We start from the raw sequence: 26,023 nt of genomic DNA on the forward strand, positions 1-26,023 counted from the left end.
AGCCATTGAAGGGTTTTCAGCAAAGTGATCTGTCAGATTGTTGTGTTAAGAAAAAAAAAAACAAAAACACTCTAGGGGATTTCTCTGGTGCCTCAGTGGTGAAGAATCTGCCTGCCAATGTAGGAGACATGAGTTCTATCCCTGGTCCAGGAAGATCCCACATGCCACAGAGCAACTAAACCGCCACACCATAACTATTAAGCCTGTACCCTAGAGCACGGGAGCTGCAGCTACTGAAGCCCCTGGGCCCCAGAGCCCATGCTCAGCAGCAAGAGAAGCCACTGCAATGAGAAGCTTGCACATCACAGCTAGAGAGTAGCCCCTCTTCTCTGCGACTAGAGAAAAGCACGCGGGCAGCCAAGAAGACCCAGCAGAGCCAAAAATAAATAAGTAAGGGGAGAAAATGAAAAGACCATGTCAGCTGCAGCGTGGTAGATAAAATGGCCCAGGAAGATGAGGGAAGGGCCCAGAGCAGAACACCGTCACCAACAATAACAACAAAACTACCTGACAAACAGAAAGGAACTCACAAAAGAAACAAAGGAGGGACCGCAAGGGTTGACGGAAAAGCAGGAGAGGGTGGCAGCCCTAAACCAAAGGAAGAACACTTCAAGAAGCAGGTACAACTAGAGTCCAGTGCTGCCAAGAGAGATAAGATAGCAACTGGAAGTCGACACTGCATTGAACAGTAGGATTACTGACAACCCGGTTGAAAGCAGCTTTAGAGGAGCAGAAGTTACGTTTATATTAAATCAGTTGCACCAATGCTTATCTATCCCCTGCACTTACTGTCTGTCCCTACACTAACTTCTTCCAAATGCACATCTTCAGTCCAGACCTTCTCTTTGAGCTCCACACCCAGATACAGTTGATGACTCAATATCTCCAAGACCAGCACTCTCTTCACCCAAACCTCATCTCAGCAAATGGTACCTCCCTCCCTTCCTCCAGTTGCACAGTCCATCCACAGCAAATCCTTTTTCCTCACCACCGCCCCTAGATCTAACCCATCACCACATCTTGTCAGTCCTTTATCCCTGTGTGTTCCTCTGTCTCCATTGTCCAGTTCAGGCTACCATCTTCTCTCTCAACTGAACCATGGTGGTAGGCTTCTAACTGGTTCTCACATCAAACTGAATACCCACTCCAACATGTTCCCCACACAGCAGCTGGAATAATCTTTTTTTTTTTTTTTTTGGAATAATCTTTAAAAAAAAAAAGTAATTTAAAGCTGCCGTGTCTTAGTTGGAGCACCCGGGATCTTTGATCTTTGATGGGACATGTGGGATCTAGTTCCCTGACCAGGGATTGAACCTGGGCCCCCCGCACTGGGAGTGCAGAGTCTTGGCCACTGGATCACCAGAAAAGTCCGCTGGAGTAATCTTTTAAAAATACAAAGTTGATCACTTCACTTCCTTGTTTGAAATCCTTCAGTAGCTGCCAGGATTCTAAAGGTAGAAACCAAAATTCTTTCAATGACCTCATAAGCCGTGTGTGGTTTAACCATTGCCTCTCTCCCAGTCACAATGCACCACATGTTTCCTCTGTTTTCCCTCCACTGGACTTCTGTTTCTCACATGCAGCCTGCAGCATCAGGCTTGCTGTCCGCCAAGACCTTGGGCAAGGCACTGCATCTCTCAATGCTTCCATTTCCACTTCTGTAAACTGGGGTTAATACATACCTCCAGATTTGATACAGAATTAAATGAAATGTTATGCATAAAGAATACAAACAGGGAACTCCCTGGCAGTCCAGTGGTTAGGACTCTACCCCTTCACTGTCAGAGCCCCAGGTTTGATACCTGGTCAGGGAACTAAGATCCCACAAGCAAACCACTTTGGCATGGCCAAATAAATGAATATAGAAATATAGTCCCCAGTTAACATTGGTAACTGCTAATATTATTCCCCATTCTCTACCTGGTTAACATTTCTCATATTTCAGATTTCAGCTCAAATTATTTGAGGGACATCTCCCTTGAACCCCCACCACCCCCCAACTCCCTGAGCAGGCTATGACTCTTAAATTCTCACAGAGCATCCTGAACTTTTCATTCATTCTACAGTTCTTTGTGATTATATATCTGAGGGTTATTTTATTAATGTCTGTCAACCCCGCCAGCCTGTAAGCTCCAAGAGGACAGAGATAGTGTTCATTCTACTCGTGATTAGAGATCCCCAGATCCCAGCACGGTGCCTGGCATATAAACCAGGTTGGTTTTGAATGAATGTTTGATTGAAAAAGAGGCAGAGAAGTGGAGCCAATGAGCTCTGATGACTCAAGAAGACTGTCATTGTAAAGATTAAGGGCAAGACATGGAGAAGGATCCAGATTTCTGACTTGTTTTTTTAAGCTGGCAGATACTTGAGCATGTTTAAATGTTGATGGGAAGGAGCCAGAAGAGAGGGAACTCACCAGAAGGAATGAGAGTCATGGGGCTTTGTGCAGGAGGGAATGGGACTTGGGGCAGGTGCCAGAAGAATCAGTCTCAGAGGAGGGACGTTTTCGATGGCACAGGAACGAAAGCTGAGACTTCAGTCATGTCTGTATGTTTGGTGGCGGGAAGTCATACCAAGACCTTTCAGGAATCTTGGTAACATTAAGTCGCAAATCTGGATTCTCCAAGAAGCTCAGCATATATAGTAGACATCATTCCATTCATTTTCACCACTCATGTAAAAAGGAAGCAGGCATTTTCTTCATCATTGACTGTACTGACGCACTGCAGAGCAAAATAGCAAGTTTCCAAAGCAACTCAGTAACAGAGCTGAGACCAGCGATCTCAGTGTTCTCTTTATTGAACATGCCTCCTCCCCAAATTGGGAAACAGTATGGTAAAAATGACAATACAGTAAAATAATAGCTGGCACTGAGTGCTTACTATGCACGGGCACTGTTCTAGTACTTCATCTGCAATAACTCATTTGATCCCCACATTATGATATATTTTAAGATAGGAAGCTGAATTCCAGGGAGGTTAAGTAGTTTGCCCAAGGCAGAGATGGCCAAAGTAGATTTTAAACCCAGAAGTCTGACTCCAAAACTGATGCTTTTTAAAGATATATATATTTTTTATTGACATATAGTTGATTTTCAATGTTGTGTTAAGTTCTGATGTACAGAAAAGTGATTCAGTTATACATATATATTCTTTCTCATTTTCCTTTCCATTACGGTTTATTACAGGATATTAAATATAGTTCTCTGTGTTATATAGTAGGACCTTGTTGTTTATCCATTCTACATATAATATTTTGTATCTATTAATCCCAAACTTTTAAAAAAAAGTCTTTATTGAACTTGTTACAGCACTGCTTCTGTTTCATGGTTTGGTTTGGTTTTTTGGCCCCAAGCCTGTGAGATCTTAGCTGCCCGACCAGGGATCAAACCTGTACCCTCTGGATTGGAAAGTGAAATCTTAACCACTGGACCACCAGGGAAGTCCCCTCAAACTGATGCTTTTAAACCACTCTTCTATACTCCTTCGCTGCTGCTACTGCTGCTGCTAAGTCGCTTCAGTCGTGTCCGACTCTGTGCGACTCCTGCTCTAGCAAAAGGGAAAGAACATACACGGAATCAGAAGACTTGGTGTCTCTATCATGAACTGACTCTATGTGCTTGGCTTTCACTTAGGTGTCTAAACATCAGTTTGCTCATCAATAAAATGAGAATGAGAATGTTCACTTATGAGGCTTTTAAAAGAATGATGAAATGTTGAAAAGGGGAAATCACTATACGCATGCGTGCTAAGTCGTTTCATTCATTTCTGACTCTCTTCTCTGTCCATGGGATTCTCCAGGCAAGAATACTGGAGTTACTGGTTGCCATTTCCTTCTCCAGGAGATCTTCCCGACCCAGGGATCAAGCCTGCATCTCATTCCGTCGCCCACATTAGCAGGCAAGTTCTTTACCACTAGCACCACCTGGGAAACCCAAATCGCTATATACAAGATATTATCGTCTTGCTCATTGGTTCGATTCCTGGGTGGGGAAGATTGGCTGGAGAAGGGATAGGCTACCCACTCCAGTATTCTTGGGCTTCCCCTCGTGGCTCAGCTGGTAAAGAATCTGCCCGCAATGCGGGAGACCTGGGTTCGATCCCTGGGTTGAGAAGATACCCTGGAAAAGGGAAGGCTACCCACTCCAGTCTTCTGGCCTGGAGAATTCCATGGACTGTACAGTCTGTGGGGTCACAAAGAGTCGAACATGACTTAGCCACAGCTAAGATCGACACAGTCAAATTAAAAAAATAAAATAAAAGCCTGAAATTACAGCTAATGGTGAAGTATACCCCAGAAGGCCAAGTTACAGTTTGGTGGTAGAATACTGATTCCAGTTTACTGATGGAATCTGACTATCAGAGCTGGGAGAGAACTTCAAGCTCTTTTTTTAGTGCAACTCACACACCAAGCCCTCTCCCAACCCATTTGATAGTCTAGGAAGACGGAGGCCAAGTAGGTGACATGACACAACTAGTTTGGATTAGTAGCAGGACTCTTTTTTTAAACCTTGAATTTGTTTTCAAGTGGGTTTAACACAAACGATTTCACTTTACCAAAATCTTATCTGGAAAGTACTTCAATTACTTACACATTTGTTTCACTATGTATACCTTTACCTAAAGGAGCAAAATCCTAAAATGCCATTACCCATAAATAAACAAAGCCTTAAACCAATAATTCATACAAAGCCCATTCTTCACATTGCCCTTATTTGGCCATTTCAGGCATATCCCAGGTAGAGACAGGCCCACATGTTCAGGGGCAATAAAATTGAATAGTTATATCCAGACTGCTCTGTGCAAAGTTCAACTGACTGTTATTAGTTTATCTCTGAGCTTCGATTTCAAGTCAGAAAGAACTGTACGCTACCTCTTAGAGCTGGGGAGGGGGTGGCAGTTGGGGAGGGAATCACCCGAGAAAATTCACTTTTAGCACCTACCTGGCACTCTTTACTATTTGGGTATAATTCTTTTCTCTCTTAGGAGATAGCAGTTCACCTTGGTTAATGACCTCAGATCATTAGACCACTCGGATGCCACTAAACCAAGGAGAAACCCAGCTGTGCCAGGCCTAGACATGTCCGTCCCCACCCCCATTCCCTTTTAAGACAGTGAGTAGGCCGGAATTCTGGTTGATAAATGAGAGGAGCTGAGAAGGAGCTGAGAGGAGCTGCAGTGATGACTGTTCTGAGAATCTGATCTGCGAGGAGACGAATCTCCACCACATGGTACCATGGAGATGCTTTGGGAAAGAGAGCCGGCCTCCCTGACCGAAGGAGGACCAGAGAGGGAAGGGATGGATGAAAGAAATGCTTAAAGGGAGATGGACTGACCGGAGGTGCCCAAAGAGGAAAAAATCGGGACGGAAAAGAGGCTGAATACTGGGAAACCTTCTGGGCGGTGAGTGTCGTTAAAGGAAAGATCGCATGTTCCGGGGATGTAGATTTTGTGCGAAAAGCGGAGCAGGGACAAAGGTGGGGTACTCAAACAGCGGAGACAGCCCCGCAAGCGGTGGGGGGTACCCAGACGGCCAGAGGGTGACCAGGGCCGGCGAGGAACGGAAGGCGGGGCTCTGGGGGCACTCACGGGGTAGGCGGTGGGGGGTCGGGAGCCGGCGGAGGAGCCGACGCCGCGTTCGCCCCGGGGAAGGTCAGCGACCCCGGGCCGGGGAGCTAAGCAGAGACCCGAGAGGGGCCGTGGTTGCCATGGCGCCGGGCGGGGAGGGGGTGACTCGTGCCCCGCCTGGAGCCCCGCGGGGCCGCCGGCTCCAGATGGTCCCCGGCCTCCCGCGGGAGCCGGCGGCCTGCGGCAGGGGGAGGCTATTGTCCTCCTTCCGCGGCGCCGCAGTCCCGCCGCTCGCGCCCGCGCACCTCCACGCGCCCCACCGCCGCCGGCCCCGCGCGCCCCCCGTGCGGCTCGCGCCCCGTGACAGCGCCCGCCCGCCGCCTGCCGTGCGCCCGGCCGCCGCCCGCAACCGCCCCACGCGGCCGGGCTGCGGGCGCGGCGACTCCCGGTGCGCCCCCGCCCGCCGCCCTCCCGCCTGTCGGGCCAGCGCTCCGCACCGAGGTAGGTGCCGGCGCCGGGGCGCGCTTTGTCCCGGCCGGCTGGGCGGTGCGCTTTGTGCAGACGCGCGCGGGCGGCGGGGTCGGGGTCGGGGTCGGGACGGGTCGGGGGAGCCGGGGCGGGAGGATGCGGCCCCGGGTGCTCGCACCCTCAGGGTCCCTGGGACTGGATGGAGAGTCAAGCGCCAGCCAACCAGGTACCCGTGTGCGGCCGGTGGGGATCGTGGCGTGCGGGACGCGGGCCTCTCCGGAGCCCAGAGAAGAGTCTGGAAGAGTTGGGGCTGACAAACGCGTTAGGGGAGCAGGTCGCCGGGCTCTGCGCGTGTGTGACAGCGCCAGCTGTTCGCGTCGCGGAGGCGGGCCGGCCGGCGCCGGTCCAGGCGCTGCGGGCGCGCTCGGCGGTCCCTGCCCCGAGGCTGCCAGCGCCCGACTCCCTCTCGCTAGCCGGCCGGGGGCTCCCTGGGGAGCCGGGTGGGCTTCTCCTCGCCTCTTTGGTAGCTAGCTCCACGCTCTCCTTTATGCTCCCCCACAGTGTGTGAGAGAAGGGGACACGGTTGGCCGTGGTGAGGGGAACGCTGCCAGAGGAAGAAAGGAGAATGAAACCCCTGCGGGTGGCGGGGAAGTGGCAGCGAAAGGTGTCCCTGTGGCCAAGATGTGTGCGTTCGGCTTGGAGTCCGTGGGCGCAGAGCTAGCGGGCAAGGCCTCCTTCTGGGGTGTTCCAGCGCCAGCGCCACAATCGGGCCTTTGCCATCCCTTCTGGCTCGGAACGACTTCAGCCCATTAACCCCGTGGCATTGCATGCTTGTCTGAGCTGCAGGCTTGCCCCTGTCCTAACCTGCTACATGCTGTCTCCATGGGTTGTTTCTCAGCGGCCCTCCTCCCCTCCGAGGGCAGCTACAATTTCAGCGCTAGTCGGTTCAGGCACCGGCAGGGTATCTACAAACCAGTTTTCCTTGAGGGTGAAGGGGGCAGAGTGAGTCCCAAATCTGTGTCTCAGCTTGAGGTGCGGGGCAACCTCTTGGCATATTCAGAAGAGCAAAGGAGTAAGGAGGAAAAAGCTAATAGGGATCTTAAATTTGTTCCTTAGGGAAACTGATGTAACCCATGGGTTACAGACTTGGGGGAGGGGCGTAGCAAGGGAGTGAAAAGTAGTCTGAATAGTTCTGCCCTGAGTGGAGGATTCTGAAGGACAAGATGAAGCAAAAATCCATTCCCACTCTCCAGCCCAATTCTTAAGTTCCTTGGAGGAGAGTTCCCCGTGCTTTATCAAGAACACAGCCTTGAGGGAATAGGCTGGGGTTTTGTCTCTTGCTTGTCTTGTCTCCCTGTGTGCATCTTCCTTTTGCTATCTTAGCAGCCCTGAGTTTGTGATTTCTTTCTCCTTTTATCTCTTTGCTCGTCCATTCATACTTTGAGTCCCAAAAGATTTTTACTTTGCCAAAGTCCCCACTCCTTCTCATCTGTTATCCCTCCTGCTGTCATTGGTTCAACTCCGCCTCCCAGCCCCGTCTCCAGCCATATCGCCCTCCTTCCGGGCCTCTGATTCGCCTGTGTCCGGCCATCAGCTCTATTTGTCTCATTAGATCTCAAACCCACTCCATCTTCATTTTCCTCTCTCCTTGCCTGAGGCTTCCGGCTCTTTGTGGGTCTTGGGGTTTCTCGGGGGAAGTTGTATTTGAGTTTAGCATGGGATAGAGCCTAAACAGACCCAGAAGCTAACCTCAGGTCACACTCACTCCTAAAACGTTGTGTCTTCTCTGCTCTCGTAGCTTTTCTAATTCTAACTGCTCCTCATCTTTGGACAGCAGTGGTCCTCAAAATGTGGTCTCTAGGCCAGTAGATTTAGTGTGCCCTGGGAACAGTTTAGAAATGCAGATTCCCAGGCCCCACCCCCAGATCTCTTGCATCGGAAGCTCTGGGGAACAGGGCCCACTGGTCTGTGTTTTAATAGCCCTCCAAGTAACTGTTATTCATGCAAGTTTGAGAATAATCCTGAACTTTAGAGATGAGGAGCAGAGGCTCTTCTCTGATGCCATTTTCATTCTTTCCTTGTGTTTTTTCTCTAGACCTAAAAAAAAAAGAAATGCATTTGATGAGAGTGGGGAGGAATGCTAGCCCATTCATTCAATATCTCTTTATTGAATAGCTATCATACTAGGAAAATACAAAGGTGAGTAAAACCCAACCCTTGTCCTCAATGGGTTAAAAAGGGAGCAGGCAGAGAGACACATAAACAACTAACTGTAATACAATGTGATAAGCGTAATAATAGCAGCATCCTGAAGTGCTGTGGGAGCACAGAGGAGGGAATGATCAACTGTCTCTGAGGGAGGTAGAGAATTAATCAGGAGGAGGATGTGGCGAGAGAGGGAATTAGGGTACAAGACAGACTCTAGCCGGAGGGATTGGATTTCTAGCTTTACATGCCAGCAAAACGGAGGAAAGGGGAGGGGGCAGCTGCCCTGGAAGACAGGCACTAGGCTGAGCAGTGCTTGGGCGGAGAACCTAGCAGGACCCCAAGCTTGCAGCTGGCGAGAGTTGGCTTTCTCGTAGCATGAACAATGTAAGCTACTCAGGTCTGGCCTCCAGGTCAGCGGCTAAGAATAAGGCGTTGGTGAAACTGTAATCTGGATTAGCTGCTGTACTGTCCTCTTGCCAGAGTCCAGGAATCCATGGAGAACAATCAGGTAGATGATTCTCCAGCAAAGAGAGAGACGTAGGTGAGCATGAGGCTAGGGGTACAGGCTGACTAAGGAAATAAGTACGGAGACCCAGATCACAAGCAAGGAATGATAAATCAGAGAAAAGAAACCAGGGTGGGATCTATCTAAAGAAACAGAAATCTGTAGGACTCTGAAGATGGTAGCAGGGAACACAGCATATTGTCCAAAAGGCCAGGGGGCTCCAGAGCCCAAATGCTTGGAAACCAAAACTCAGAGGCCCTCAGAACTGCTGTGCTTAAGGACACCAGAAAGCACCCTATGGGGACCTGTGATCTAAGGACACCAGTGCCATCTTGGTTCCTTACCCATACAATGGCAGGCATCCCTGGAAACTCAGGGATGAAAAGCATGTATGTCTCGAATTGGATTTGGCCAGAGGGCCATTTTATCTGGGAGAAGGGGAGGCTCCAGCTTCACATTTTCTCCCCCAAGTTATAGGAGCAGCTCTAACAGCTGGACCTCACTGAGAGGTCTGGATCCCACACCTCAGTCCCATCAAGGGGACCAAGTTGGATTAGCAAAAAGAAGCCAATACATGTTTGGTTTTGTGCAGCTTCCAGGGGTCCTGGGGACACACAGTTTGGAAACGGGGTCACAGTCTGCTGCTTTGCGTTTCTGCTTTCTGTGGAGTACAAAGACGAAGCAGGGTTTGAAAACCTCAGAGGCCTTCAGGGACCAAGTAGGTAATAAAAATGTGTGACAAAGCTGGGAAGGAGCCAACAGGGAGTGGCGGGGTCTGGAGAGAAATGGCAAGCATAGGCCCACCTGAAGAATCCCAAATTAGTGGGGTTTTTTTTTTTTTTGGTTGCACCACACGGCTTACATGAACTTACCCCCACCAGGGATTGAACCTGGGTCATGGCAGCGAAAGCCCAGAATCCTAACCGCTAGGCCACCAGGGAGCTCCCCCAAATTAGTTCTTTTACAACAGCTCATTGGCCATACCCCTGGAGACTGGTTTTAGGAGGTTTGTGATTTCTGATAAAAGAAAAAAAGGGTTCACAGAATAGAAGGGGAGCATCATATATGGCAGGGGTCCCCAACTTTCAGGATCTAATACCTGATGATCTGAGGTGGAATTGATGTAATAATAATAGAAATAAAGTGTATAATAAATGCTTGAATCATCCCCAAACCATCCCCTCCACCCCCAGTCCATGGAAAAATTGTCTTCCACAAAACTGGTCCCTGGTGCCCAAAAGGTTGGGGACTTCTGGTATATAGGGATTTTTTCAGGCAGGTCTATGCAGGGAGGGGCTTACCAGGAGGCACTGGTGGTAAAGAACCTGCCTGCCAATGCAGGAGCCATTAGAGACTAGGGTTCAATCCCTGGGAAGGGAAGATCCCCTAGAGGAGAGCATGGCAACCCACTCCAGTATTCTTGCCTGGAGAATCCCATGGACAGAGGAGCCTGGTGGGCTGCAGTCCAGTGGTCTCAAAGAGCATGGTCACACACACTATGCAGAGAGAGCGGGCATGCTGGGAATGTCCATCCCAGAGCTAAGTGTTTGCATGGCTGCTGGTGGGGAAGCCCTAAGCTGAGGGGCCCAGAGAAACGGAATTCGAATTGGTCCTGGGCTTTGGACTGCTTCCCTGTCCCATGGTTGAGAGTGTTAGGGGACTCTAGCTCAGGTCGCACCTTGCCTACAGCATTCTCTCCTCAGGATGCCCTGACTCTGCCCTAGAATTTATTTTTATATAAATATTTACAGAGCAAATTGAAAGACTCTGCTGGGGATTAGGGGAAAGGATGGATTTTAAATGAGAAAGGAGTCCTAAGCTTAGTGGAAATGAAGCTCTCTTTCCTACTGGTGGTGGTTTAGTTGCTAAGTCGTGTCCCACTCTTGTGACCCCATGGACTATAGCCTGCCAGGCTCCTCTGTTCATGGGATTCTCCAGGCAAGAATACTGGAGTGGGTTGCTAGTTCCTTCTCCAGGGGATCTTCCTAACGCAGGAATTGAACTGGGGTCTCCTGCATTGCAGGCAGATTCTTTATCGACTGAGCTATGAAGGAAGCCCCTCTTTCCTATTAAAGGGAATGAAAAGCCCAAATCTAGGAACCTGAGACCTGAGCTCCCAGGGAAATCCTTGCTGTTTTCCCTTTGGGAGAAAGGGGAGGGGTAGGCAGTCCTGGCCTTCAGGTGCCTCAGGTTCCGTTTCGTGGAACCACTTAATGACAGAAGCCAAGTTCTGCCCTGTGCACCCATGGGAACACATCTCCCTCCCCACCCACATGTCACCACCCATTCTTTCTTCTGTCCCCCCAAACCACACAGGAGGTAAGGTACTTCCTTTCCAGAACAAGAGACTGCCAAGGTCATAGCCTCAACCCTCTGAAGTGGCGCTAAGGATTAAAATATCTTTGTATTTGAGAGGCACTAGGAAAATGAGAAATGCAGAATTTGGGGTTCAGTTACAGAGCCAGCCCCCTCCATGCTCTTGAATGAGTGCTGAATTACTCGAGAACTTTGAACTGTAGAGTTTTGTTTTAAAAAAAAAAAAAATCCCTAGAAACTAATCTGAAGCTCATTTGTTAGTTTTGAGAAGGACAGGGTTGTTTGTGTAACACAGAGCCGTGAGTTGTGCTGGCAAGCATCCATGGTCCCAGTTTCCCCAGCCTGAGCCCTGGAAGGGAGGGATGGCTGTTGATCTCTCTCAGGGAGCTCTGAGGGCTCCAGGAAATGCGAGGAACATGTAAATATTGTGATTAACAGCTTGTCCTCCAGGGACTTCCTTGGTGGTCCAGCAGTTAAGACTCTGCACTTCCAATGCTGGGATGCGCAGGTTTGATCCCTAGTTGGGGAACTAGGATCCCACATGCTGCCCAGGGAGGCAAAAAAAAAAAAGCTTGTCCTCCAGCGTCAGAAAGAATCCTGCTTCAAAACCTAACTCTACTCCTTCCAGTGACCTTGAACCCTGGTTTAACTTTTACGGAGCAACCTCCTCATCTATGAAATAGGGATGATAGTGGTCCCTCGCCCCACAGAGGTGATGCATGTAAGTGACGAGGACACATATCACAACTGATACTCATCGAGCACCTATTAAGTATTCTCTGTCCCACACAAAAGAAAGAAACCAGGGAGAGAACCATTCTGTGTCCTCCGTAAAACTCCTGGGCTCTGTATCCATACTTGCTAGCAGTGCATCAGGCTTGGCCTGAGAGCAGGATCTGGGTCTTTCCATCTTAAATCGCTTCCAGGGTACAGGAAGCCACCTTGTGGGAGGCAGTAGGGGAGGTGCAGGGCTCTGAACAGTTTGTGGAACCAGGAATGAAAGGACTCTGGCTTGTACTCCCTATTGCCCATGGGGTCCCAGGCCTGCTTCTCGCATTGCCCTGGAGTTTACACACTGCTGTCCAGAGCCACCCCGATGGCCATCGCCACCTTCAGCTCCCTGCCTCCTGCCCGTCTCTGGCCTGAGGCTCTGGAGCCCTTTGTCTCCACTATGTCACTCTGAGACACCGCCGCCTTCCGACCTCACTCCATATGTGTCTGTTGTGTTCCTGTCTCTCAGCTTCTCCACCATGGCTTCTCCTCTCCCACCGGGGGTGATTTCCACTGGCAAAGAAAGCAACCACAGTCTTTGGTCATCAGTAGAGTGGAGCAGATCTAGGGCAGGAGGAGAGGAAGACATATTGAGTGGTGGGCTCAGTGGCTTCGAGATGCCCCTTACCGGCCCCATTTCCCCTTGCAGGAGCAGGAGGCCACCCACCACCATGAGCAGCACCCTGTCGCCCACAGACTTTGACAGCTTGGAGATCCAGGGCCAGTACAGTGACATCAACAACCGCTGGGACCTGCCCGACTCGGACTGGGACAATGACAGCAGCTCTGCCCGCCTCTTTGAGAGGTCCCGAATTAAGGCCCTGGCAGGTGAGGTCAGGGGAGGGCTGGGGGAAATGTTGAGGATGCCGGGGAGGGAAGCTTGTCTTGAAGAGTCCTTCAACTTCATGGGAAGACCGACGCTCTTTCTAAGCTACTGCACTAGAGTGGGAAATCCAGATCACTCTACCAAGTCCTACTCCGCAATGCCAGCCTCAAGAACAAACCACATGCAATCCACAAAGTGCCCCAGCTTCCTTCCCCCCAAGCAGGGAGAAGCCGTGCTGATGCTGAGACTCAGCCATGCTCCGCTCTGCGCTCAGCTGACTGCCTGGCCCCTGTCCCTGAGTCACGTTCCTTAATTCTTTTGCATTCTTAGTCTTGCTGTTCTATTTCCACCCACCTCTCCCTCCCTTTCATCCTCTCCTGTCTTCCTTGATTCTCACTGTCATCTCTCACACCTGTTCCCCCTCCCTGTTCAGTAGCCGCTCCTCTCCCTCCCCACCTGTTCCTTCCACCTGCCTGCTGCCTGTTCCTCCCTTTAGTTCATCTACCCGTTCCCTGAAGCAGGTTCCTTCCACCCACCGCTGGTTTCCACCGCCCATCCTCCTGGGTTGCTCTCCACCCACCTCAGCCCCTGCCTTCCACTATGGCCTGGGTTCTCCCCTTCAAGCTCCTCTGAGCACCAGCAAACCCGTTCGACGGGCCTCCCTGCGTTCTGGGGAGGAGTTGCCATGGCAACAAGAGTGCAGCTGCCAGCTGACACCACCAGCGGCTGGCGTGGGGCTGAGTCACCCACACACTCCAAGGCCACCCACCCTGTTTGGTTTCCCTCCTCCACGCCACCCTCATCTTTTCCACTGACCTGCTGGCCTCCCAGCCCAGTGCAGTGGAAGAGGTCACAGCTACTCCTCCCCGAGAGGCAGTGCTCCCAGCGTGGTTGGGGTGGCCTCCTGGATGAAGGGAGACACTGGCAGGGGGGCGGTTCCCAACCTTGGCTGCACTTTTGACAGGATCACTCAGGGATATTTCCACAAATACAGCTTCTCAAACCCCTTTCTGGACACAATGAATTAGAGTCTTTGGACCTATGGTCCAGAACTCGGGGTTTAAAGCTCTTCGGGTAATTCCATTACTTCTGGGAATCCCTCATCATTTTCTCCTGTGCTCCCCTGTCTTTCTGGTTAGGGCTACACTCAGGCTTGTGAAACACTCATCACTGTTTCTATCGCTGAGCGAAGGCAGAAGACATGGGTCATAGAGAATACTAAGTCTTTGGGATACTTTGGTACCCTGATTTTGGGTAGGAGTAGCCTCTAGAATGTCATGACAGCTGTGTGCACATGACGTGTGATACCCAGGACTATTTCGATGTGTGCTCAATGCATGCCAACCCAGGCTGACGGTAGGCGTTTATCTGTACTACTAAACCGGGCTCTTCTTAGGAGGCCTTGCTGTATGGGCTTTACCCAGCCCTACGCCTTGCACCAGCAGGTGCCAGAAAATACTGAATGAAGGAGGATGGGAGGGGACAGGAGTGGGCTGTAAGTGACAAGGGCTGAAGCCCATAGAAAGGTGGGACGGGAAGGCTTCCCTGGTGGTCCAGTGGCTAAGACTCTGCTCTCCCAAGGGGGAGAACCAGGGAGAACCTGGCTCTCCCAAGGAAGAGTCAGGGGACCTGGGTTCAATCCCTCATCAGGGAACAAGATCCCCATGCCACAACTCAAGATCCCACTGCAGTAACTAAGACCCAGAGCAGCCAAATATATATATATATATATATATATATATATATATGGAGAAGGCAATGGCACCCCACTCCAGTACCCTTGCCTGGAAAATCCCATGGACAGAGAAGCCTGGTAAGCTGCAGTCCATGGGGTCGCTATATATATATATATTTAAGTGGGAAGGGAGTCAGGTAGATGTGCCCAGCTGTGGGTGTACTGGGGGCCTGGGATGGCCTGGCCCCAGGACGGCCTGATGGGCCCCAGGGCAGGGAAGGATCTGGAACTGGAGGTGAGAATGACAAACAAGGGAGGAAGATAACACCATCTATTTCACAAATGAAGGAAAGTAAGCAACCAGCATAGCCCCGTGCCTGGCTAGTACTGAGCTGGCTTGGCCCTTCCCGGGATTTCTTTTTCTCGGGGCTCTCGGAGCTGGGGATCAAAGCCCACGTCCTGAGCGGGACCTCCCAGAGTCACAGCCAGGGGGCATCCTCAACACCCCTGCAAACCTTCGGAAGCAGGACTTGACCTGGGGCGCGGGGGAGGCGAGGGATGCGGGTGGGGACCGGCCCTCTCGGGTCTGGTGCACTCCGAGGCAACTCCAGGCCAGACCGGCAGGTCTCGAGGGCGCTGGCGGTTCCCTCCTCCGGCCCGGGGGCCCGGCCCTGCCCCAGCCGGCCGGCTCCGCCCCGCCCCTCCCCCGTCACTGTCCGACCTGTTTGTCTGGAGCTGCCTCCGTCTCCTCTCGCCGCACCAGGTGCGCTCTGCCGACGGGTGCCGGAGCGCTCGGGGGCTCGGACCTCCCGCCGCTCCTTTTTCACCCAACTCCTCGAAACTTCCACCGCCCTCGGGCCACACGGCCTGCTAGCCGGGACCCCCGGCTCGCGGGGGAGCGGATCCTCGACGCCCCGCCCCGGCGCGGGCAGAGCATGGACTCTGGGCCGCGGGCGATCGAGAGGCAGCGGCACCATGAATGGGCACGGGGTGGGCAGGGCGCCCGGGTACGGCCTGAACGGGGCCGGCGAGTTTTACTGTGAGGCGGTGGAGGGGGCTCAGAACCCCGGGGGGCTCCTGCTCTCGCCCGCTGCCTTCATCAACCCGGCTCAGTACGCCAGCGTGCTGGAGGGACGCTTCAAGCAGCTTCAAGGTGGGCTCCGGGGGTGGGGTGGTGGGCTCCGAGAGGAGGGCTCGGGGGGCGGGGGCCACGGCTGGAGCCGCCCGGAGAGGGGGCCCCCACGGAGAGAGCGGCTGGGGGCGTGGGAGAGGAGCCGGAGCCAGGCCCCCGGGGTAGGGGGAGCATCTTCTGTGACTCAGACGGTTTGTGTTGGGAGACAAAGTGCCGGGGGAATAATTACAAGTGGCCGGGAAATCCGCGGACGCTGACAGAGCCGGAGAGGCTTGGACCCTCTGGAGTGGCGGCGGTGCCCCGCTGGGCGTGTGTCCCCGGGGGCGCGGAGCGCGGAGGCGCGGCCCGGTCTCCCTGAGACTCTCGGGGGTTGGGGAGGACGCGCCTGCCGGGGTGGTCCGAGAAGGAGGCAGGGGACTGAACCAACGGGGGAGGGGCCCAGGGCGTTTTGCTGTCCTGGATTTCTGAATGGGTGTTTGAGTGTGTGGAAACCGGGGAGTGTGTCAAAGGGATCTGGTGCAGACGGGTTCAAGTATGGGTCTGAGGCGGCTGTGTTCACTCTAGCACGCATAGGCCAGTGTGTTTCTCCTGGGGGCCGTGGTGTTCTGTGTGCCTGCGGATGTTTTGGACACCTGGTAAAGTTACGCTGTGTCGCTGGTGGTCGGCTTTGCACATTTTTTTTTTTCCTAGCTGCCCCCTGTTTCCACATCTTCCCCCTTTTATGCTGCCTGTGAGCCAAAATGGCCTCAGCCTCGTGTGTCTGGCATGAGGGCAGACTCCCTGGATCCAGTCGTGGCTGGTGATCAGGTGGTCCCTGGCTCCCACAGGGCCTGTGGATCCTAAGAGGAGGCCCACAGGGCATCAGGCCCTCTGAGCACTTGGTAGGACGCTGAGGTTGTCCCAGGTCCCCTGTTGGAGGTAAGAAAGACAGGAACAGACATGGGTGTGTCGCTGTGTTTTATGGGTGAGGTGCATAGGAATGTGAGATTAAGGGGTGAGTCTTTTCGGTTTCTGAGATGCTGGTGCTAAGAAAAGACAAGTGAGTCTTCAGCCCTGGCCACTTGGGTTGGGTCCTTGCACTGGGCCTCTCCAGGGGGGACATGAGGAAATCCCAGTGGCCAGAGCAACTTCCAATGGGCTGAGCCTCTTCCCTCACTTTGTCATTTGTATTTTTTCTTTTTTTTTTACTGGAAGAAATTAATTTATCAGTCGTGGATATTACCATAAATAATGAGGCAAGAGTAGAATGTACTCATATACTGAAACCCAGGCTATAAAAATGTGGGGTCCAAGGCTTAACACTCCTGTCCAATTCAACAAACCTTTGTAAACGTCTCCAATGTGTCAGGGTCAGTGGTATTCTCTATGTCATTTATAATAATTTCAATTTTTGTTTTTCTGGGAAATGTAACAGCATCCCGTCTCTCAGCAGCAGCTCCCCCTGTGGACAGGCAGTGGGCATCTCGTCGCTTTTTGTGAGATTGGCACTGAACTCTGCCTGGCTTTCCCCTGCCCCACCCTGTGTTTCCCGGGTTCACTTTTTACCTGTTTCCAACTTCCACGATGATGTATTCACTCTTGACTTTGGAATGTTGGTGTCCTGGGACAGGATCCTCTTGCAACCAGTTGAATGAACCAGCCCAGAAATAGAGGAGCCCGTCTTTTCTTTAAATTATCCCAGGAGGGCAGGCTGACTCAGGAGACCCGCAGGCTCTATAATGTCACATCCTTCTAATGACCACTTGGAAGAGCTGCTGCTGTAATTGAAGTCCATACCCTCTCCTTTGCCCACTACCAAATGGGAACAGCCATAGCTCCTGCTGGACCGACCGGAGCAACTCTTACTCTTTCCTTCGGGTTAGATCATGCCTGAATAACAGTAACTCATCCAGGAGACATTTCGTGCGGCATCTTACATGCAGTGTCTCAGTCAACACCATGACTTGTTGAAAGAGAAAGTAATGTGCCCATTTTACAGATGAGAAAAGTGAGGCCTTAATGGATTAAACAACAGGATTTCACCACTGATACACAGCAGAGCGCTGATCCCAGGCCTTCCCTGCATGTCCCCTGCTGTAATTTCTTTCATCCTTCCTTCTCAAAGCCTGTTTTCCGTCTCTCTGTCTCTCATTTTTGTTCTTGACCCTGGTCATGAACTCATTCCAATTTATTTCCCGACTTTTCAAGTTGTGGGTTTTCCCCTCGGCTATATTCCTTCCCTTCCTCCTCCCCAGACCTCACTTCCCCAACCCCACCAACTGATGTTTAGAAGCAGGCTCCCGGTTCTTGAAGGGCAGAAATGACCCCATGTTGCCGCCACAGATGAGCGAGAAGCTGTGCAGAAGAAAACCTTCACCAAGTGGGTCAACTCGCACCTGGCCCGGGTGACGTGCCGGGTGGGCGACCTGTACAGCGACCTCCGGGACGGACGGAACCTCCTGAGGCTCCTCGAGGTGCTCTCAGGGGAGACGCTGGTGAGCTGGGGTCGCCAGGGAGGAGGTGGCCTGAGAGACAGTGGCCAGGGGGACAAGCCCTGGGGGTGGCCCTGAGCGAGAAGAGTGACACCACAGAGCAGAAAGCAGTGGCTGCCTTCTGCTCAGAGGATGGTTTCAGTTTGAGAGGCTTTGCTGTGTGGATTAAACCAGGAACATTGCTTCAGGGAGACAGGAACAGTGGCCCCATTGAAAACATTTTTTTTCCCCACTCACTCTGGGTGCAATTAATTCCCTTGGGAATCTTAATCTGCTCCAAACCTCATCTGCAACTCAGCTTTAGCTTCCCCGGGTGGTGCCTGTGTTCCTGAGGGAGGTCATGGGGAAGCCGTAGGAGGCAGGGCCCCGGGAAAGCTAGGAGGGAAGGAGGAGGAGGAGGCCCACAGGCCCACGGCTTTGTGTCCCCTCCCTCCATAGCCAAAGCCCACGAAGGGCCGCATGCGGATCCACTGCCTGGAGAATGTGGACAAGGCGCTGCAGTTCCTGAAGGAGCAAAAAGTGCATTTGGAAAACATGGGCTCACATGACATCGTGGACGGGAACCACCGCCTGACCCTTGGGCTGGTGTGGACCATCATCCTTCGATTCCAGGTACCCGCATGGTGTCAACTGGCGTGTGCCCTGCACACCAGTGCAGCATCTCCCATGGTCACTGCACACATGGGGGGCCCAGAACCTCACACACTGGGGCAGGGGACCCTCATCATTAAACAGCACAGAGGCCAGCGTGGGTGTTGTCAAACTGCTATGGCAAATTCCCTGTGGCCTGGTCCGATGCTGCTGCTGCTGCTGCTGCTGAGTCGCTTCAGTCGTGTCCGACTCTGCGACGCCATAGACGGCAGCCCACCAGGCTCCCCCGTCCCTGGGATTCTCCAGGCAAGAACACTGGAGTGGGTTGCCATTTTCTTCTCCGGTGCGTGAAAGTGAAAAGTGAAAGTGAAGTCGCTCAGTCGTGTCTGACTCTTAGCGACCCCGTGGACTGCAGCCTACCAGGCTCCTCCGCCCAGGGGATTTTCCAGGCAAGAGGACTGGAGTCGGGTACCATTGCCTAGTCCACTGGAGGACCACATTTGGGGGCACAAAAAACCACAGAGAGCGTTAGAACTGCATTTGGGGTCTGGTTACCAGTCCACTCCTCTACCTCAAACTCTGCTCGCCTCTGTCAAAAGAATAGCCACCCAGCTCCTTCTTATGCTCTGAGCATCGCCAGTCCAGGGTCCTAATGCCATCACAGCTCTCCTGATCGCCTGCTTACACCCTGAGTGTAACTCCCTGCTCCTTCCAGCCCTAAGCAGAGCTCCATCAGCTTCACCTTTGAAGCCCAGCTCTCAGGAAATGTTCACTTCTCCACCTGTAGTTTTCCCCTCAGCAAGAACCAGCATCTTTGCCTTCAAGGCACTTCCTCTTCTGAATTCCCACCCCTTTCTGCTGCCTCAAATCCTTTTGACCTGGAGTTCTGTGGTCATTAGTCCGAGAAGAAAGGCCCTAGGCTGTATCCCTAGGCCCCTAATTGAGGAGTCTAAGGAGCTTCTGAGCATCTCTGATAACTCCAGGACATCTCTGATAACTGAGCATCTCTGATAACTCCAGGAGCTATCGGAAAGGAAGCTGTTCAGGAAGTGAGGGCCTTCCTTCCTTCCTTCCCTCTTAGATCCAAGACATAAGTGTGGAAACAGAAGACAACAAGGAGAAGAAGTCAGCCAAGGATGCCTTGCTACTCTGGTGCCAGATGAAGACTGCTGGGTGAGGCTGCCAGAGAACATGGCCTTGGAGGGCTGGATGCACCAAGGCTGTGCAGTAGGAAGGAAGGACGGGGGCCCAGGAACTATGAGCTGCGGATCCATCCTGGAGGCCTACTCACTGTCTATCCCGGCCTCTGTTTATAGGTACCCCAATGTCAACGTGAACAACTTCACCACCAGCTGGAGAGATGGGCTGGCCTTCAACGCCATCGTGCATAAACACCGGTGAGAAGACGGGGGTTGGCCATCCTGTCTGAGCTGCTGGATGGGTTGATGACCCAGGGGCCCGCACACACACGTAGACAAAGCAGTGAGACAAGCTGAGCTCCACGGCAGTCAGGAGGCGTGAATGTTCAGAGAAGAGCCCAGAATGTGGGGGTGCTTCCTGCACAGAGGTCTTGCGATGGGAAGTCGAGGTGGGGAGGTGCAGTGGGGGTGGAGGGCTTGGGAACTTAGAGATCAAGATGGGGTGGCTTTCCTTTTCCTCTTTAGGCTCTCATGTGCCCTTGATTCCTTCTCTATTCCCTCCCCACCCAGGCCAGACCTGCTGGATTTCGAGTCCCTGAAGAAGTGTAATGCACACTACAATCTGCAGAATGCCTTCAATCTGGCTGAGAAGGAGCTGGGACTTACGAAGCTGCTGGATCCTGAAGGTGGGACAGAGCTATGTGAAAGAGCGGCTGTGGGCTAGAGACAGAAGGTGGATGACGGATGCCAAGAGCTGAGGGCGGGGAGAACGGAAGTCCCTGCTGGAGGTTTACCTGGTTTCTTTGGGGGGGGCAGTGATGGAAATGATCTGGAATTAGATCACGGTGATGGTTGCACAACCCTGTGAATATACAAAAATCCACGGAACGGTGTACTTCAAAAAGGTGAATTTTATGGCATAAAAATTCTATTTCAGTGTAGGAAGAAAGGCAGCCCTGTGTGGGGTTTGGTTCTATCCCAGCCCTCCATGAAGCAGCTCTGTAACACAGAGCTGGTTGCTTGGCCTCTCTGTGGCTCAGTTTCCTCACCTCTAAAATGAGAATATTTAAAAAAAATAAAAATAAAAAAGGACTTCCCTGGCAGTCCAGCAGTTAAGACTCCACACTCCCAACGCAAGGGGCATGAAGAACTAAGATCCTGCAATGCCCCATGGGGTGGCCAAAACATTAATCTTAGTCTACAAGGTCTCTAAGGGCCCCAAAATTCTAGGGTTCTAAATTAAGCTCTGTGACCTTGAGATCTCACCAAGCACTGGTATCATGGTCAGTTGACCCTGCTGGTTGGTCCCTATGGTTCTGATCTAATGCCCATGAGACTGGAAATGGCCACCGGGCTTTGTTCTGTACCTGACATTGCGCTTGCGTGCTAAGCCACTTCAGTCGTGTCCGACTCTTTGCGACCCTATGGACTGAAGCCCACCAGGCTCTTCTGTCCATGGGGATTCTCCAGGCAAGAGGACTGGAGTGGGTTGCCATTTCCTCCTCCAGGGGATCTTCCTGACCCAGGGATCAAACCCACCTGTCTTAAATCTCCTACATCTGCAGGCGTGTTCTTTACCACTAGTGCCACCTACCTGACATGCTTTAACTAACTGAATTCTCACAACACCCCTCTTTGAAATCAGTTTCATCATTACACCATTTATGGAAGAAAAAACAGGGTTCTGTAAAGATTATGTGACTCCCCCAAGGTCACACTGCTGAAGGAGCTGAGATTTGAATTCAGGCAGCCTAGCTCTAGAGCCTGTTTCCTGAGCTGCCTCCCTGGGAGAGCAGAGAACAGTCTTGGTACAGAAAAGAGCAGGACAGAAGGGCCAAGGAAATTTCCAGCATTTCCTTGTTGGAAATGCTCCTTCTGAGGTTCCCTGGGCAGATTTGGGACTTGGCTGTTTTCTCCCTGTTTTCCATCCCACCAGTAGCCCCTTTTCCCATGCCCTCTTAGTCCAAAATGACAAATATCAGCTTAACAATGATTGAAGCAGGCCAAACACAAGTCTCCTTGGAGAGCATTTGAGAAGCATAGTGATGATAAAGAACGTGGAAGTAAAACTTAGTGTCCTAAAAAAAAAAAAAACAACTTAGTGTCCTGTAACTTTCTGAGGTGATTTTCACAGCTCCCACCTGGCTGTGGGTCGGCCAAGGTGGTCAGGAGGGCTTCTAGTCTCAGTCTTCCCTGGAGGTAGGATACAATCTGGCCTAATTAAGAGAACCTGGGGATTTCAAGTCATAGTCAGCCTTGCTGTCCTCGAGGTAGACGCTAGTATGGCTTGAAGGACACTCACGTCCTGGGCCCACAACTGAACTTTGAGAGTGGGGTCAGAAATAGCCATGCTGGGGGCTTCCCTGGTGGTCCAGTGGTTAAGGTTCTTCTTCTATTGCAGAGGGTGAGGGTTCGACCCCTGATCAGGGAAGCTCCGCATGCTGTGAGGTGCAGCCGAAAATAATTTTTTTAATTAAAAAAGAAGAAATAGCCATGCCTGTGTCCTGAGATGGCCCTGAGAATTGGCCTCTGTCCCTGCTCCCAGGGCTCCCTGGGTCCATCCCTCTGGACATCCCAGGCTTCATTCGTGCCTTCTGTCTTGGTGCCCCTAAACTGCATGACTTCTTGGACATTTTTCCAGCCCACAAGCCCACAATCCAGCCCCAAGTAGGAATGCTGTTTCTTGTCTCTCTTCCTCCAAGCAACTCCTTTTGGTCTCCCCATTGGGAAAACTGGGTAAAAGCCTCTTTGGGCATCTGGGTTTTATTCTCTGCTTGTTTCTTAGAGGAAAGAAGTTAGCTTTTCATGCCCTTTTAGTCCAAATGGTTAATCTGTCATTTTTCCTCTGAAGGGAGCTGGAGAGATAACCTCGTGGAGCTGGGAGGGGAGTAAGTGATTGGGATTGGGACTGGAGTAAGTGATTCAGATTGTGGGCCTACTTCTGGGAGGCAGGATTCTAATCTTTGTCTGACCTGAGTGATCCTTTTTCTCAGATGTGAATGTGGACCAACCAGATGAGAAATCAATTATTACCTATGTGGCTACTTACTACCACTACTTCTCCAAGATGAAAGCCCTGGCCGTGGAAGGCAAAAGAATTGGCAAGGTACACTCCAGCATGGGGTTGATGGGTGTACAGTCCAGAGGAGGCCTGACCTGGGGTCCTGTTCCCCTGAAGCAGGGGCAGGGGAGGGCTGGGCCGGTGACCCCACGTCGCGGTCTCACAGGTGCTGGACCACACCATGGAGGCAGAGCGCCTGGTGGAGAAGTATGAATCCCTGGCCTCCGAGCTGCTCCAGTGGATCGAGCAGACCATCGTGACCCTCAATGACCGGCAGCTGGCCAACTCCCTGAGCGGAGTCCAGAACCAGCTCCAGTCCTTTAATTCCTACCGCACCGTGGAGAAGCCACCCAAGTAGGTGTCCCTGGGCGTCACCCAGCCTCGGCTGGCCTGCCCTGAGCTGTGCTCACACACAGGAAGCCTAAATTAGGGGGGCCTTTTGGGAGAGAAATTTGGCAGCACAGAAATTCAGTGGCTGCTCATTCCCCCAGCTCAGAGTGCCAGGAGCAGCACCAAAGCAATTTTTTAAAAAATAATTATCCATTACACGAAATCATGCTATGGAAATGATTGCTGTAGTACATAGAGCTGGTGCAGTCCGCTCAGATAAGATTGGTCTGGGTGTTGCAACAACCCAATCCTAGTTTAAGGACAGGGCATTGGACCTGACAGGTGGTCACTGCTGGCAATACAGGTGTGTGGCTTGTCACTTCCGCGCTGCACAGCTTCTTATCATTTATGTATTTTAGCAGTCGACTGTTGAAGTGTGGCTTGACTGTTGGGCAGTTCTACACAGAACATGCTAAAACTTCGATTTTTTATTTGTGACCTCTTTCGGAGTTAACGTGTTTTGGCTCCAAAACTAGTATTATTCCAGAAACACCCTTTTCTGCGCTTTCCGGGGAATGATTTGAGGTGTGCCCTTTGACCCAGAAAGTCCTCTTCTGGGCATTAAACAAAAATGTAGCTTTAAGGATTTTCACGAAGGTGACCTTTGTAAAAGAAAAATAAGTCATGGGACAGCCACTGAAAACAATATTGAAGAAACGTGTTTATTGACCTGAAAAGATGTCCATGGAACATAATAGAAGACAGCAGAGAGCAAAGGGTTAAGCGACCAAGGTTCAGAGTACCTGAGTTCAAATCTTAGCTCTGCCATCTAGCCCTGGTGAGCATTGGGCATCTTATTTAGCCTGCCTGTGCCTCGGTTTTCTCATCGGGAAAATGAGGGTTATGGGAGCATGTAGTGAGAGCTAAGAGTTAATGTATGCAAAGCCCTGAAAGCAGGGCCTGGCGGTCAGCGAGCGAGTCCTCAACAAATGTTAGTCATGGTTCTCATATGATCCCGTCTGCAGACTCGCCTGCCCAGGGGGACGGTGCTTGCGTCTGTGTAGTTTTCAGTTGTTTCAAAATTAGGTTCTTGGGACTTCCCTGGTGGTCCTAGGACTTCGCAGTCCCAATGCTGGGGGCCTGGTTCTATCCCTGGTCAGGGAACTGGATCCCAGATGCCACAACTAAGAGTTCGAATACTGCAGCTAAAGAACTGGAGTCCAGCACGGTCCAATCAGTTAATTAAAGTAAATCCTTAAAAAATAATAAATAAAATTAGGTTCTTTTTAAACGAGGATTTTGCCAGGATTTTCTGGCTTTCCCACAAAGCTTTTCCGAGAAGAAAAGCAACACGAGACACTTCATTTTGAAACATAATGAGACCCCAGGCCCCTCAAGGGCTTTGCCTCTGACCCGACTCGGCCTCCTGCCTCAGGTTCACCGAGAAAGGCAACTTGGAAGTGCTGCTCTTCACCATCCAGAGCAAGCTGCGGGCCAACAACCAGAAGGTCTACACGCCCCGCGAGGGCCGGCTCATCTCCGACATCAACAAGGTCCACAGCCTCCCTTCTGTGTCCCGGTCGACCCACCCTCAGCAGCAGCCCCTCCTGTCCCCACCTGAACCCTCAGCCCGGCTGCCCCCCATGGAACTCCCGTGGTCATGGACTCCCATGACCTCTCCCAGTCCCGCACGTCCTCCCCTCTGCCTCCGTCTGTCTCTCTACGAAAATTAGATCCCAGCCCCTTATCTTGCTCAGCATGTCCCCAGATCTCTGGCCCTACTTTTATTTCATTTTTTTTTTTCACAAACAACGTAAGATTAACAGAAGTAACAGACTTCACCCCCCAGTCCCACCACCGCAGACAAGTCCAGCGATTTCCACTCGTCCCCACGCCCCTCCCATCTCTGTCCCCAGCAGACGTGTTTCTCACGTGGTTCTGTGGCACAGCCACCACCTGCCCGGCTCCTCACACTTCCCTGCACAGGCATCTGATCGCATTCCACAGACCCACTAGACCGAGCTGCCCTGGGACCCACCCTGCGCACCACCCCCAATCCCCCTCAGCCCTCCCCACCCTCACTTCCTAAGCCCTGGTTCCTGGGCGCTAACCTGGTCTCCACGGTCTCCACCTTGCAGGCCTGGGAGCGGCTCGAGAAAGCCGAGCACGAGCGCGAGCTAGCCCTGCGCACAGAGCTCATCCGCCAGGAGAAGCTGGAGCAGCTGGCCGCCCGCTTCGACCGCAAGGCTGCCATGCGGGAGACCTGGCTCAGTGAGAACCAGCGCTTGGTGTCCCAGGTAGGACGCACGGCGCTCCTGGCCCACCCAGGCAGGTCTGGAGACACGGGGAGTTAGAGAGACAGAGGTGGATAAGGAGCCCTGCCGCGTGGGGAGCTAATGAAACAAGAACTCCATGGCTCAGATGAGCAGACCAAGAACCCGGGAACTGGAGGCTTGAACGGGAATAGGGCTGATGAGCCAGGATGGGGTGGGACAGATGGGACGCCTAGAACCACCCCCTGGAGCTGGTGTCTTGCAGCAGAAGTGCTCTAGGGAGGGCAGGGGGTGAGCAGAGCGGTGGCCCCCAGCCCCCAGACCTCCCTCCCTGCCCCGCCCCAGGACAACTTCGGCCTGGAGCTGGCCGCCGTGGAGGCAGCGGTGCGGAAGCACGAAGCCATCGAGACGGACATCGTGGCCTACAGCGGCCGGGTGCAGGCGGTGGACGCCGTGGCCGCAGAGCTGGCCGCTGAGCGCTACCATGACATCAAGCGCATCGCCGCGCGGCAGCACAATGTATCACGGCTCTGGGACTTCCTGCGGCAGATGGTGGCCGCCCGGCGGGAGCGGCTCCTCCTCAACCTGGAGCTGCAGAAGGTGTTCCAGGACCTGCTCTACCTCATGGACTGGATGGAAGAGATGAAGGTACCCGCAGATGCTGCGGTCGGGCCGAGATGGTCGGGACCG

General features: G+C 52.4%; 1 protein-coding gene and 1 long non-coding RNA gene across 4 annotated transcripts in view; one reads left to right on the forward strand and one right to left on the reverse strand.

Moving 5' to 3' along the window:
* The first annotated feature begins 5,950 nt into the window (after positions 1–5,950).
* SPTBN2 (spectrin beta, non-erythrocytic 2) overlaps positions 5,951–26,023 on the forward strand; it is a 40,658-nt gene continuing 20,585 nt past the window's right edge. Inside the window, exons 1-12 of one of the 3 annotated variants that reach the window (XM_070359218.1) lie at positions 5,951–6,068; positions 12,485–12,663; positions 17,791–17,942; positions 18,378–18,551; positions 19,612–19,703; positions 19,847–19,927; positions 20,240–20,355; positions 22,663–22,775; positions 22,897–23,084; positions 24,496–24,613; positions 25,199–25,357; positions 25,679–25,981. In XM_070359218.1, the coding sequence (XP_070215319.1) occupies positions 12,507–12,663; positions 17,791–17,942; positions 18,378–18,551; positions 19,612–19,703; positions 19,847–19,927; positions 20,240–20,355; positions 22,663–22,775; positions 22,897–23,084; positions 24,496–24,613; positions 25,199–25,357; positions 25,679–25,981 (1,653 nt within the window). In that variant the 5' untranslated portion in view covers positions 5,951–6,068; positions 12,485–12,506. Of the gene's footprint in view, positions 6,069–8,136; positions 8,235–12,484; positions 12,664–15,065; positions 15,490–17,790; positions 17,943–18,377; positions 18,552–19,611; positions 19,704–19,846; positions 19,928–20,239; positions 20,356–22,662; positions 22,776–22,896; positions 23,085–24,495; positions 24,614–25,198; positions 25,358–25,678; positions 25,982–26,023 lie in introns of those variants that run through there. The other 2 variants (XM_070359216.1, XM_070359217.1) reach the window with 2 other exon arrangements.
* Positions 7,999–15,178, reverse strand: LOC138984645 (uncharacterized). Its single transcript, XR_011461886.1, has 3 exons — positions 15,058–15,178; positions 12,267–12,399; positions 7,999–8,132 (listed from the first exon to the last, which is right to left on the reverse strand). It is a non-coding gene; the product is annotated as an uncharacterized lncRNA (long non-coding RNA).

The sequence above is a fragment of the Bos mutus genome, chromosome 22, assembly GCF_027580195.1.
Source record: "Bos mutus isolate GX-2022 chromosome 22, NWIPB_WYAK_1.1, whole genome shotgun sequence".
Taxonomy (NCBI): domain Eukaryota; kingdom Metazoa; phylum Chordata; class Mammalia; order Artiodactyla; family Bovidae; genus Bos; species Bos mutus.